General features: G+C 46.1%; 1 protein-coding gene across 2 annotated transcripts in view; it reads left to right on the forward strand.

Annotated features, from left to right (window-relative positions):
- Positions 1-14347, forward strand: part of EIF2B3 (eukaryotic translation initiation factor 2B subunit gamma) — a 140639-nt gene that overhangs the window by 28887 nt on the left and 97405 nt on the right. For both annotated transcript variants that reach the window (XM_039485799.1, XM_039485800.1), the window contains 2 exons: positions 1075-1234; positions 7908-8019. In XM_039485799.1, the coding sequence (XP_039341733.1) occupies positions 1075-1234; positions 7908-8019 (272 nt within the window). The remainder of the gene's footprint in view (positions 1-1074; positions 1235-7907; positions 8020-14347) is intronic.

Consider the following 14347-nt stretch of genomic DNA (forward strand, 5'->3'; position numbering starts at 1 on the left):
ACAAAAAACATCAGTGTCTCTGTGCCATAGAGCTTGCATAGTAAACGATGGACTGATGAAAAAATGAAAATAACAAACACCAGGGAGGGAAGAACTGTGTCCCTGAAACATAATGTTGTCATTACGCCATTTAGGAGCAAAATGATTGACTAAAATTAAAAAATAAAGTCCAAACTCACTAATTTTGCTGTTGGCAAAGCTCTAGAAATGGGGTGTTAGTAGCAATTGAAATGAGGCGAGGATAGCTGTCTGACTAGTTGTTTTTGGAAATGTAGTTTTCTGCCACTCATAGGAAATTGGAAGCTGATCCTAAACAAGAGAGCATCTGGTCTAACATGCGTATTTGTAATTGGCAATAGTGGGTAATTGATCATGTTTCACCTCAGAAGTGGCTGTACTTTAGTGGTGAGTGAAGTGGTTCCCTTGTATAGTTTGCAAAGCACTTTGGGATCCTTTGAGATCAAAGTTAAATGTAATAGGCGTTTGCTTATTAAAATTTGCTGCAGGACGATGTTGGCTTTTAGAGGGCATACTTCTAAAGTGAGCAAACTGAGGTGTGATGTCTGAGTAAATCAGGTGCCAGATTTGTCCAGCATTTGATTTTCCAATAAGAGTGACTTCATTTAAATACATTTTTAAATTGTTTAGGCAAGATGGGAAGTCAGCTACTAAGATTACTCCAGAAAGGTCATTATTATTAATTAATGTAAAATAGCCATGGCAAGTGTTGCAGAATTTAATGGCAGCACTGAAGGCTGTGAACTCATCTGTGTGTCCATGATCCTGCTGCTTGGGTTGCAAGGAGAGGATGACAAACTGGATGGTTGCATGAGCTTTGTCCCATTTTCGGATGTGCGCTGGCAATGGTAACAAATTCAGTAACCTTACCACTAGATATCCTCTTCATGCCAGTAAAAACATACACCCGCAACTCTGGCTGGTGGCTTAATGTGGCTCTCACATGAGAAAGCCATGAAACATTACGGACTGTTTGTTGCTAAGGTATCCCAAGTTGACAAGTATGTGGTATGGTCTGTCTTTGAAATGTTTATTTTTTCTTCTGTGTTTTGGCAGACTGATGTCTTGGTACTGAGCTGTGATCTGATCACAGATGTTGCTTTACATGAGGTTGTGGATCTGTTTCGAGCCCATGATGCCACACTCTCCATGTTGATGAAAAAAGTTCATGAACCCACAGAAATGGTACCGGGACAGAAAGGGAAAAAAAAGCCAGGTAAGTAGATTAACAGTGTTCTTCCTGACTCCGTGCACCTGAGCAAACTAGAAATCCAGCACAGTGGGGTCCTGGCTCCTAGGCACTAAAGTCATACAAAAGAATAACAACAATGTAGAATGGAAGGGCCAAGCCAACAAGTGGCCTTAACGTGTGCCCCAGGACGGAGGGACTTGAAAAGAAGACACAAAAAGCTGAAACTATTTTGTTCGGCTACTGCTTTCGACTGAAGGATTTAAGGACAGGGAATAGGACTGAAATGAAAGCTTGGATCATCCCTCCACTGAAGGCCTCTGAAAGAAACACTGCTTTGTAAAGCGAGGGTGGATGAGTGACCACAAAACGCCACCTTAGAAGGGCGTTATTACAGTTTCTCAGGCAAGCACTCGGAAGTTAAGAAATGGTGCACGTTGAGCAATGAGGGTAGAAGAAAATCTGAAATAGCTCATTAAGTGAGCACCATCCAACCTGGACACTGAGAGAGGCAAGGGTCCTGTGGAAAAAATAGTATGTGATCATGTAATGAAAGGCTGTCTCCTAAGACATACGCACAGGGGGACATGCTGGTTTTGCCCCATTGGTCAAAAAAGACTGGGCAAAGGGAATCATAGACTATCAGGGTTGGAAGGGACCTCAGGAGGTATCTAGTCCCACCCCCTGCAGAGAGCCAGAGAAGGGGAGCCTAGAAGTGTGGTGAGAAGCCTGAGGAGACGGGGACTGGCTAGGTGAGGAGAATGGGACTGGGACATGGAGCGACGGATGGGGCAGAGACAGGTTTGGAGGGGATGAGGCAGAAAGAGTCAAGCTTGAGAGGAATGAGCAGAAGGGTCTGTGCCCACTAGAGCACACGCCCCTCCAGAGCCTGGAAAAGAACCCAAGATCTCCAAGTCTCACCATTCCTCTGCTAACAGCAAATCTCTGTGAAAACCCCTGGCAAAGTGTGTGTCTAATCGGCCTCCAGTGCTGGTCCACTTAGAGGATGACAACCTACTGTTGCTATCAGTTTTACTCCATTAGCTCATGTGGTGGAGATCTGTTCCAGGGCCGTCCCTAGGCATTTTGGTGCCCTAGGCAGGGGGGCGTCCCCAGGCCTCCGTGGGGCGGGCTGGGGGGCTGACCCCAGGCCTCTGTGGGCGGGGGCAGGTATGGGGGTCAAGTGGGAAACTGCCCCCCAGCACTCACTAGCGGAGCAGGCTGTGGCCAGGTCACTCCACTTCCTGCCGCCCGGTGATTGCAGGGCAGGCCCGACCTCGCACTCATGGGGCAGCAGGAAGTGGAGTGACCAGCCCCAGCCTGCTCTGCTCTACTCCCCTGGCTCCCAGCCTTGGGTCTTGGAGGGCAGGGGGGAACTGCCCCCCAGCACTCACCGGCGGCGTGGCTGGAAGCCGGCGGTGCAGAGCAGGCTGGGGTTGGGTTGCTCCACTTACCGCTGTAATGAGTGCAGGGCAAGCCCGACCTCTGCAGCAGTCCTCAGGGGAAGGGGTGGGCGGAGCAGGGGTGCGAAGAGGCGGGGCGGAGCAGGGGCAGGGGCAGCTTTCCGGGGCGGCGCAGCCGGCTGGGGGATCGGGCTGAACACTTGAGCAGCACGCAGCTGCGTAGAGTACCAGGCAATTTGGTGCCCCAGATTTCCTGGTGCCCTATGCAGCTGCATACTGTGCATATGGGTAGGGACAGCCCTGATCTGTTCAGTAAATCTAAAGTTTGGAACCCTGCTGATGAGCCATGTGGACGTAGCACGATGCCACATGATGGAATCTGTTTTACAATTTGCTCTTTTTTTAAAAACCCTGGAAAATTATTACGAAACACTGTTACAAGTATGCTGTTTAGGTTGCAAAGTCAAGCACTCAAAGCTTAGGGAATGCCACAGTTAAGGTTGCCTGTGGACCCTGAGTCCTGGGGAGCTCTGTTAAACTAACAATAAATGTTGTCATCAGTTCATAAATTTGTAGAAGTCAGAGATGGGAGAGATCTACCAGATCACCCCGGGCTGATAGTTATTCCCTGTGGGCCATTTTCTGTCATTTCATTGCTTTCTAGATGTTTAATATCTCTGCTGGAGAGAAAAGTTTAGAAATAAACTGTGTAGCTGTAATCAGGATGAATTTGCCACTGTAGTCAGTGTGGCAGGTTGGATCACAGGAACCCCCCGGGAGCTGCCAACTCCCAATGGGGTCTAAACCCAAATAAATCCGTTTTACCCAGATAAAGCTTATGCAGGGTGTAAACTTGTAAATTGTTCACCCTCTATAACACCGATAGAGAGAGATGCACAGTTGTTTGCTCCCCCAGGTATTAACACATACTCTGAGTTAATTAATAAGTAAAAAGTGATTTATTAAATACAGAAAGTAGGATGTAAGTGGTTCCAAGTAGTAACAGACAGAACAAAGTAAGTCACCACGCAAAATAAAATAAAATGCACAAATCTATGTCTAATCAAACTGAATACAGATAAGATCCTCACCAGTTCCAGAATGCTCCCTTTTACAGACTAATCTCCTTTTAACCTGGGTCCAGCAATCACTCACACCCCCTGTAGTTACTGTCCTTTGTTCCAGTTTCTTTCAAGTATCCGGTGGGGGGGGGGGGAGAGGCTCCCTCTTTAGCCAACTGAAGACCAAATGGAGGGGTCTCCCAGGGGTTTAAATAGACTTTCTCTTGTGGATGGAGACCCCCTCCTCACTCCTATGCAAGATGGAGTTCTGGAGTCACCTGGGCAAGTCCCATGTCCATGCATGACTCAGTCTTTACAGGCAGAAGCCATTGTCCACATGGTATCTTGTATGTCTCCAGGAAGACTTTTTATGTGGATTGGAGCATTCCGAGATGCATTGTTCCCCAAGTGCTTCCTGCTCAGGTACTTAACCTTGCAAATTCCTTCCTAAAGAAGCTGCCCAAATGCCTCACAAAGCTTACTTAGAAATCAAGCAGGTGTACAGGCAATATTCTTAACCTCAAGTACAAAATGATATATGTGTACAAATAGGATGAAGAGATATAGTAGACTATAACCTTTACAGAGATATGTTACATGGCACAGGCAGCACAAAACTTATTCCAGTTATGTCATATTCCCATAAAGCATTATGGGATGCAGTGTCACAGTCAGCTTTAAACAGAGGTGTTAGTTATAGAGGCTAAAACATTGACCACCTTTAATAATTCTTGTGCACCTTGATGCCTTTTTAAAACGTAGGCTGTAGTTCAACCAGAAGTTATGGGGTCACTGCAGCAAGTGCTGGGTGAAGTTCTTTGGCTTTTTATGTAGGAGGTCAGGCTAGTGGTCATAACGGTCCCTTCTGGCCTTAACACCTGTGGAACATAGTCATAAGAAGCAATGTAAACATAGTAGGCCCCTGGGGAGTGATAGTAGCCCAGATAGGCAGAGAATGTACAAAGAATGAACCCCAATATTAGGGTGCTAAGCCAGTATATTATCATCTCTGGGCATTGAGGCAAAGACCAAGGCGTACATGCCAAATGTGCCTGCCATGATTTTTTTGAGACTGTCAGTATGAGAAGTTCAAACATCCAGGCTAGACCCAAAATATGTGCCTTAAACCTGTCCCAGCATCTGCTGTCAGTCCTGTCTCTTCCCATCCCTGGCTCTGTGTCCCAGACCCATGGTCCTCCCCCAGACAGTCCCAGGCAAAGGATTGTTTGTCTTTATATGTATAAAGAAAGTCTGAAAGGATTGTGAGGGTGTGGTTCTTTCCTGATCATTTTTCTTACCTTAAAGATCTTAGGAATGTCACTGAGGATCGTTGGTATGGTTGTGGAACGACCTCATGATGGATGTGTCATGTGAGTTCTCTCACCTAAATCAAAAAGGGGTGGGAGTTCTGAATTTTTAAAGACATTTTCCCCATATGTCAATTAGGCATTGGAGTTAAACAGGTTTGTTTAAAAACAAAGATTTAGAAATGTGACTAACAATTCCTCCCCTGAATTGCTCAGCCTCTCTCTCTTGTGATGTCATCATTTCTCCACTCTTCAGAGTCCCCAAGGTAGACAGAGCCTAGATTTCTAACTGAGGCTGTCTCTACACTGCCACTTTCAGTGCTAAAACTTTTGTCGTTCAGGGGTGTGAAAAAACCATTCCCCTGAGCGACAAACGTTTTAGCGCTGAAAAGTGGCAGTATAGACAGTGCTTTATCATTAGGAGCTGCCCTGCCGGCGATAAAGCTACCACCGCTCATTGGGGTTTTTTGTTTTTTTATCATCGCCGGGAGAGCTCTCCCCCGGCGATAAAGTGTGACTACGCTGCCCATGTCACAGCGCTGCCGTGGCCATGCTGTAATCTGGGTAGTATAGACATATCCCAAGTAGAACTATTTTTTATTGGGACAAAAATCTTTCAAGCCATCTTTACCCAACATCAAAATACAGACCAGGGTACAAGTCCATTTTTTTTCCCCTTTGTGGGTCATCTTTAAGTTACCATTCCTGCACGTTCTCCCTTTTCCCCTTCCTTTCCCTCAGGGACTAATTAAGCTAGTTATCTGCCTGCACCCAGCCTGTTAACGTCAGTGCCTTTCAGAACTGTCCTTTTTCACTACAGGGTTTGGTGATGCATTTTGCCTGGTCTTTAGCACAAAAATAACCATCTCTCTTGCCTGTGCATGGAAGAGCACATTTTTATCTAGGTTTCTCCTAGGGGTAAAACAGTTCACTAACATTTATTATGCCATTTTTTTCCCCTATCCACGCAGGGAAGAGAAAAACCTGTTTGGCCACAACCATGTTGCACAATCCTGTTTTAATCATGGTTCTGTTTTTTATTGTAGACAGGCTCTTTGCTGAACAGACATAAAGATACAGTAGACTAGACGGTGGCTTAGGACCTGACTTGAATTTAAGAAGCAGGATGCCCTTATTGAGAAAGCTGTCGCTAGTCTGTATGTAGGCGCAGACAAGGATTTCAAAGGGTTAGGTGCAGCAGGCATTTGTTTATCTCTGCTTAGAATTAGGACCATGGCTTGTAGCTTGATTTACTGCCTAGAATGAGTAGAGCCACTGCTCTCAAGAATTTTGTGAGTTGGTTAGCTTGATCCTAATTGTGCTTAATTTTGCACATTGTTATGTGTTCAGGGCCTATTTTTGTGCTCCTTAGCTATATAATTAATTTGAGAGGGGAAGCTTCTGAAGGGAGCTAGCTTGACCATTTGGATCAAAGGCCTTGGCTACACTGGCGCTTTACAGCGCTGCAACTCTCTCGCTCAGGGGTATGAAAAAGCACCCCCCTGAGGGCAGCAAGTTACAGTGCTGCAAAGCGCCAGTGTAAACAGTGCCCCAGCGCTGGGAGCTAATCCCCTCGGGGAGGTGGGGTACCTGCAGTGCTGGGAGAGCTCTCTCCCAGCACTGGCGCCGCGACCACACTCGCACTTCCCGCGGCAGCGCTTTGAAGTTGCAAGTGTAGCCATACCCAAAGGCTGCCAGTGGGGAAGCTTTCAACAGCTACATAGTTTTGACCTTATTTTGGTGATGGCTGTTACTATAGCAGCTATTAAGATGCAAATAGAAAGAAAGTGAAGGAGGAAAAGTGGAGTTAAAATGCAATTTGGCTGGAAAAAAAGAAGACTGTAAGGAAATTCTTTCTCCCAAGGCATTCATTTCTCACACAAGGTTGGTGTGAGGTTTAGGAATTGGGGAGGGTAAGCATATGCCAGTATTTGACCAAAAATACCGTCTCTGGGAAGAAAAAGAAAAGTTTGCGTCAGAATTGTGCCATTGAGATATTCCTGTGCTTTCAGCTTCAGGGTAAGGGAACAGCTTGTGGATGCCACCAAAGTTGTGTTGCATTCCATATTCATTGCAAAGTGAAATCACCTTCCAACTGGCTTTCCCCCAGCTCTCCTGAGCTCTTTACTCTAGAGATGGTTTGACCCATATCCATAGAGTTTTGTGAGAATGGAGTTTTGCCCTCACTGTATGCAATGCTTGGGACAGACTGTTCAAAAAGAACGTACTCTAGACCATTAGGCCAGACTCACTCCTAGTGTATTGCCATTGATTTCAGTAGCATTACCCTAGAGAGAAATTGACATCATAGACACCCTTTGGGTGGGTGCCCTTTTTAAACCAATACGTGTCCTGGGGCATCCAAGTATTAGGAGTCTGGAGCTGTGTGTGCGTGTAACCTAGATGTTTATTACTAACAAAACGTGTATGAAAACAGGATACTAGTTCCAAAGTCTTGTCTGAAATCCATAATCCTCTCCTCACCAGCTAATTGCGACATGAGAAAAGGAGAGTGATTTATGGTGGAGGAGGAGGAACTGGCTCGGATTAGCTATTAATTATCATGGATTCTTTTTAGTGCAAATTGAAGTTGTAGTAAAGAAAGAGGGAAGAGAAGTACGCATTAGCTCAATCAAGATGGAGTATTGCATGCTGGGACCTGCTGTCTCCACAGTTGGCATCTTCATATAAAGATATGGGTGGTTTCAGGGGCCATGTTTTAGAACGTCATGAGCCGCATTTTGGCTACCCTGGTTGAAAAGATTAAATAAATGTATGTCGTAGAGCATTAATGCAGGTTCTTTGGCTTGATGGGTTAATCTCTGCTTATGTTTGTGTTTTGAAGTCCAGGGCAATTTGACCAATCCTTCTTGTTTCTAGATTCCATTAAGATAAGACTGTAAAACGGTTGTTTGATTTTCTACTTCAGTGGAGCAGCGTGACTTCATTGGAGTGGATGACACAGGAAAGCGGTTGCTCTTCATGGCTAATGAAGCTGACTTGGATGAAGAACTTGTCATTAAGAGATCCCTCCTTCAGAAGTAAGCCCTCTGGAGTCCTTTTAATGGAAATTTAGCTTGGAGTGGGGAAAAATATTGGAGATGGGATTGATGGCGAAAGATGAACTGGGTTAAGGAGAGGAGGGGGGAAGGAACTTTTCCTGATGCATGATAGGTGGCTCCCGCAAATGACAATGAAAGCACAGGGTTATTTTTCAGTGAGAAGTATTTTGCACTTACAACTGGCCGGTGTCCTTGTTCGGCAAGAACAGAAGGATTATCATGAAAAAGAGCAGGGAAGGAGAAAAGGATGAGTGAAAGAGCCATGTGGTTTTTAAGAAAAGCCAGGGTGGCTACATTCAGATGTTGTTCAAATTCAATAGTTTATATTTGTGATAGAGCCGTTGATGTAAATGAAAAATTTGTCTCATTGATATCCAAGGCGGCCACAGAATTGTTACAACTGGTTCCCGATTGATGTGCTTGCTGTTAGAGTTGTGTTCTGTGACTCTGATTATTAGTGAACCAACACTAGTCGTTCTCTGTGGGGCTAGTAAAGAATATTGCAGCTATTGTTATTGGAGGCTTTTCTAGGTGTTTTTTGTCATTGCATTTACAGGTGGCTATGGTATGACAGCTTAGCAGTTGCTGCAACATATGTGATTTTAGTTGACCTATGATTGATTTTACAGATTTATCTCACCAGTGGATTTTCACTCCTGTTACCTCACTTAATTTAGCTTCCAGCGTGAGACTTACTCAGTGTTCATCCTGCAGACCTCAGGGATACCCACTCAACTCCATTGCCTTCAGTAGGTTGGAACTTAATAAATAGTAGTATTGACGATGTACAAGCTGGGATAGCCTCTGCAGTTCTCTCCCTCTTGCCTGTGTGTGTTGTGCAGGCAGAAAAAAGCAGTAAAAACTTACTTTTGTCATTCAGGTCAGCACATGGGATTCTGCAGGGAGAAGATCTGCTAAGAGAAGACCATTTGTACATCATATTTTGGAGAAAACCCTATTTTAAGCTTCACAACACTCCGCTTAGGGTAGCTGAGAGTATATGTGCAGTTTGCTTCTTGGAATGCACAAGTGGCCAAGACCTTGGTTTCACGCCTCACCCTGCAGGTAGCACTTGCAGTGGTGTGGCATTCTGGAGCACCACACTGAGGCCTGACTGATTCAGAGGAGGCAGCACCGCTTATTGAATCACCAGCACCACTGTGTTGTGTTGTCTACACTACTCAGAGTGGCCACCATTGTTTAGTGAACACTCGCGCAACGGTTCTCAAACTGGGGTCCTTAGAGATTGCACGGGGGGTCCTCAAAATGGAAACAATCACACCAACGACAGACTGCAGTGAGAAGCAGGTACACCCCTCTGACTGACGTCTAAGTACTCTGCTCTTTTCCTTAAAGCATTACTAACAGTACATGTTTATATGAAGTACACGTATACCTTTTGTCCATCAGTTTCTCAGTTGGGAGTCCGTGATTAACATTGCATTTGAAAAGGGGTCTGTTGACAAAAAAAGTTTGAGAACCGCTTCCATCTTGGGGAAATTTTAAGTCAAACAGTGTAGTGTAGGAAAAGCCTTTTCCTTAAAATTTCCCAGTGGTGCACTTCCACGGGGGTAGCCATTGAAGGAGCACTCTTAGAGACAAAATGCTGGCAGCCAATGGCAGGTTAATCACTGTGTTGTCTAGACCTGCTCTGAAACTAATTTGCTCAAGACCTGAATTTTTCAGGTGAGAAACAAGCAAAACATTTAAATTAAATAACCTTTGAAGCCTCTTTTAAACATCATCATAAAAGCAGGATCTGGGGATTACAGTGGACGAGATGCTGGATATGAGTTAGCAGTGTGCCCTTGTTGCCAAGAAGGCTAACGGCATATTGGGCTGCATTAATAAGGGCATTGCCAGCAGATCGAGGGAAGTGATTATTCCCCTCTATTCGACATTGGTGAGGCCTCATCTGGAGTACTGTGTCCAGTTTTGGGCCCCCCACTACAAAAAGAGTATGGACAAATTGGAGAGAGTCCAGCGGAGGGCAACAAAAATGATCAGGGGGCTGGAGCACATGACTTATGAGAAGAGGCTGAGGGAACTGGGCTTATTTAGTCTGTAAAAGAGAAGAGCGAGGGGGGGATTTGATAGCAGCCTTCAGCTACCTGAAGGGGGGTTCCAATGAGGATGGAGCTCGGCTGTTCTCAGTGGTGGCAGGTGACAGAACAAGGAGCAATGGTCTCAAGTTGCAGTGGGGGAGGTCTAGGTTGGATATTAGGAAAAAAATTTTCACTAGGAGGGTGGTGAAGCACTGGAATGGTTATCTAGGGAGATGGTGGAATCTCCATGTTTAGAAGTTTTTAAAGCCCTGAAAGCCCTGGCTGGGATGATTTAGTTTGGTGTTGGTCCTGCTTTGAGCAGGGAGTTGGACTGGATGACCTCTATGAAAAGGGTGTGTGCCCAATCTTACTTCCCATTGTAGGTCACCATCCTTCAGCTAGTCTCTGCTGTGTTGATCGCTTCTTGTTCTTTGGACTTTCCTCATTTAGTGGAATTATAGCCCATTGATCTCATGTTGAGAGAGAAGAATTTCCAGGGCACATTTGATTCCCCTAGAAAGTGAAACAGATTTCTTTCTATCTTTCTATCAATACTTTGAAAAGTTATGGTGGCCTTGTTGCATGATTGTTATACTCCAAAATAAATAAATCAATCAATCAATCAAGGAGAATGCTCTCAATACATGGTCTGGTCTTCATTTCTGGTTTGTGTTTGGGGGAGGAGGGGGTAAGGGAATGAATTTTCTTTTACACTATCGCACCAGGAGAAGTAGTCAGAACTTGGTTGACTTCCACCTGTCACAGGTGGGAAGCTCCTCTGGCAAAAGAACTAAAGCTGTAGAACACTTACTTAAAACAAAACAAAATATCCCAGAAAATCCTTTGTTCTGACCTTCCCTGCCTTTTTCTTACCACTGGATTTCAAGCTCTTTGCTGCTGTAAAAGGGCAGTGGGAAAGGGGGAAATGCAGACTTTCCTGAGTACCTGTTGTGGATTAGCGACAGAGTCCTGTGGCACCTTATAGACGTATTTGTAGGAACTTTACACTTCTTAAGCACTAAGGAGGTAGGAAAACCGCCCCCAATATTTAGAGCGGCTGAAGTGGTTCCCACCCCCCCCACACTTCCGGTCAGGAGACACACTGATTAAGCGCCGACTGGGTGTATATCTCTGGAGTACGCAGTGCATAAAGCACCAATCAGGAGAGGGGGCGAGACGTTGGCTTGAGTTTGTACATGCGTATAATAGAATGATTTATGTAACCAATTATAATAAATAGACGTGGACAGCCCCGTTGGGGGCGCTCCACGGGAACAGACTGACTGACTTGGCTTCGTCATTGCTACACGTATTGGAGAATAAGCTTTCGTGGGTGAATCCCCACTTTGTCAGATGCGGGTATTCACCCATGAAAGCTCATGCTCCAATACGTCTGTTAGTCTATAAGGTGCCACAGGATTCTTTGTTGCTTTTTACAGATCGAGACTAACACGGTTCCCGCTCTGACTGTTGTGGATTAAATATTCATTTGCTCCTCGCCCAGAGGGGGTCAGCAGTAACAAAATTGCCGCAGAATGAACCTTTTTTGAGGCGAAGGAAAAGTTTACCTAGTGATCTGGTTTTCTCCCTAATATTCGGCTCTTCAGTTTGGCGTAGGGTTTCTTTGAAGTAGTGTTCACTTTCTGCTAGCTGTGGGCAGCAACTGTGATTAACAAAGGGAAACTGTGCCGCCTTACACATCAGACATGTGATTCTGGATGTTGCTGTTTCGATCATGAAAACATCAAGCCACATTTTGACAAAGTATCTTGTTCTCCTGTTGCTGAGATACCTAATTTCTCTCGATCAAGGCTTCATATCTACTCCTGAGGGCATTCTGCACCAAAAAGCTAAAAATTCTGTGCCAAAATATTTTAAAATTCTGCAAATTGTATTTGTCAAATAAATATGGAGGCTCCAGCGTGGCATTGGGGGGCACAGGCCACTGACTGCACAGAGGTGGGAGATCACACTGCAGCTCCCCCGCCCCCAGTGCCAGAGACTCAGCGGAGAGGCTTTACCCACCTCTGACATAGCGCAAGGACCCGGCCTGCCCTAGAAACACCCCAGGGCCCTGCCCCTCCGTGCCAGGTGCACCAGGTGTGGGCAAGCAAGCTCAGCTAGGCAGGATCCAAGTGTGGAGGGGCTTAGTGTGGGGGGGATCCAGGTGTGGGATGAGAGGGTTCTGTGTGGGGCAATCTGGGTGTGGGAGGCTCAGTGGGGGATCTGGGTCGGGGGTATCTGGATGCCCAGGGGCTTGTTGGAGGGCTCTGGGTGCAACAATAATGGGACTCTGCAGGGGGGCCCAGGTGACGGTAGTTGGGGCTCAGGAGGGGGATAGAACTCAGTAGGGGGTCTGGGTGTAGGGAGCACAGTAGAGGGGGTCCAGATGTTGGGGGAGTGGGGCTTAGTCAGGTGGGGATCCAGGTGCAGCTGGTTGGGGCTCAGTGGGGTGGGGATCCAGGTGAGGGTGGCTTATTGGAGTAGTCCAGATGCAGGGGGAGTGGGGCTCATCGAGGGGGTTCTGAGTGTGGGGGGAGGGTGTGAGGCTCGGCCGGGGGGTCTGGATGCATGAGGGTTGGGCGGATGGGGAAGCAGCTCCCTGCACAGTGATCCCTTCCCTTGCAGCTGAGGAGTGATGGGTGCAGGAAGTAGGGGGTGAGGGAGTTTGCAGAGCTTCCTACAGCTGGGGGAGGGTCTGACATGGGCCCCAGATGCCGTGCAGGGGAAGAGGAAGTCTTGTCCTTCCCAGCCCAGCTGGGACTAGCAGCTGAGCTTGGCATAGGGTAGGAGCCACCAGCCAGGTCTTCTGCAGTCCCACCCGCTGCTGCACAGTGATTTACTTCTCTGCCGGCTGCCCTGGGCACCCGAAACATACTGCTGGGGGAGGGTCGCGTGGCCACCGTGGTGGCTTCCCTTTGCTTCCCCATCAGAAAGCCATTTGTCTGTAGGGAACTGAGGAAATCTGCGAGAGACATAAATTCTGCACGTGCGCAGTGGCCCAGGAGTACATATCCTAACAGACGCAGCGGGGTCAGATATCCATGTTCAGCCCATTTGTAGATATGTAACAAAACATCAGGAGGGGGCAGGTAAGCAAATTTGTTGAGAGCACCTAGAGAGAGCAATGCTGTTAGGGAAGGAATGTTCAGGGAAGAGATTTCCTGCTTGGGTAATAGGGGTTTATAGAAAATTTATGAATAAACTGTGTGGGCCCTTCATTAGGTGAATTGTGGTAAATGGCTGAGAAATGAGGCATAAGACCAAAGGAAATGCCTTGGAGAAACTTCTGAGCCAAGCTGGGGTCCTTTAAAGAAAGAAATGAAGGCAGCGTGCTCATCCCTGAAGCCTGAATTCACCAGTTACATCTCTCTGACTTGGGGCTTGGCAGGCCGTAAGACTGAGAAAATAATGAGAATTCCATGGGCTTTCCCCCCTCCCCCTTTTGAAAGAGGAGGCTGAAGCATTTGTTTTCTCCACCTTAGACATTTATGGTCACAAGTAAGATAGTAAAAGGCACCTGTTGGAGCAGGTCTAGATTTGGAGCATTTCCTTTTAAGATACCATGGGATGTTTCAGGGTGAGTCGTCCCTAATAAACTATCCGTCTTCGTGGGTGTTCCATCTGTGTAAACGCAGGTGTTGTCCTTCTCCTAGAGGATATGCTAATAAATCACCAGGACAATCTCAGCTACTCATTACCTCATGTGCTTCGACAGAAAAGAATCCCTCATATATCAATGTATGTAGTAATTATGGGAATAACTCTGAAGTAGCACTGCAGACTTGTTTTTAAGATCTTTTTTTTTTTAAATACAAAAAAGCAGGGGGGAGGGGGTAGAGTTGGAGAATTCTTTTCTTCCCTTCCCCCTCACGCTGGAAGGATACAGATTAATGAAATAGCCTCACTTTAAGGATCTGCTAATAGGAAAAAGTCAACATCGTGCCAGGTGCCTAATGAGAGTTCAGAAAGAGCATTGGTACATATTATTTCTGTTGTATTGCCATAAGATCCTGCCTTCTTTCTGAATATTTCTGGTCTGTGCAGCCGTGCTCCAGTCAGAAAGTTATCTTTCTGAAATAATCCATGACGCTTAGTGTTACTGACTCATCTGCCTTTCATCCTCAAATGTAACGCCATGAGAACGGAGGTGTGTGTGTGTGTGTGAGACATACACAAACGCAGTGACTCCCGTTGGGTAAAATATTTTACATTAGTTTGTCACTGTTCACATATGTTGGTAAAATTGGAAGGCTTCAGCA

Source organism: Mauremys reevesii, linkage group 8 (assembly GCF_016161935.1).
Source record: "Mauremys reevesii isolate NIE-2019 linkage group 8, ASM1616193v1, whole genome shotgun sequence".
Taxonomy (NCBI): Eukaryota; Metazoa; Chordata; order Testudines; family Geoemydidae; genus Mauremys; species Mauremys reevesii.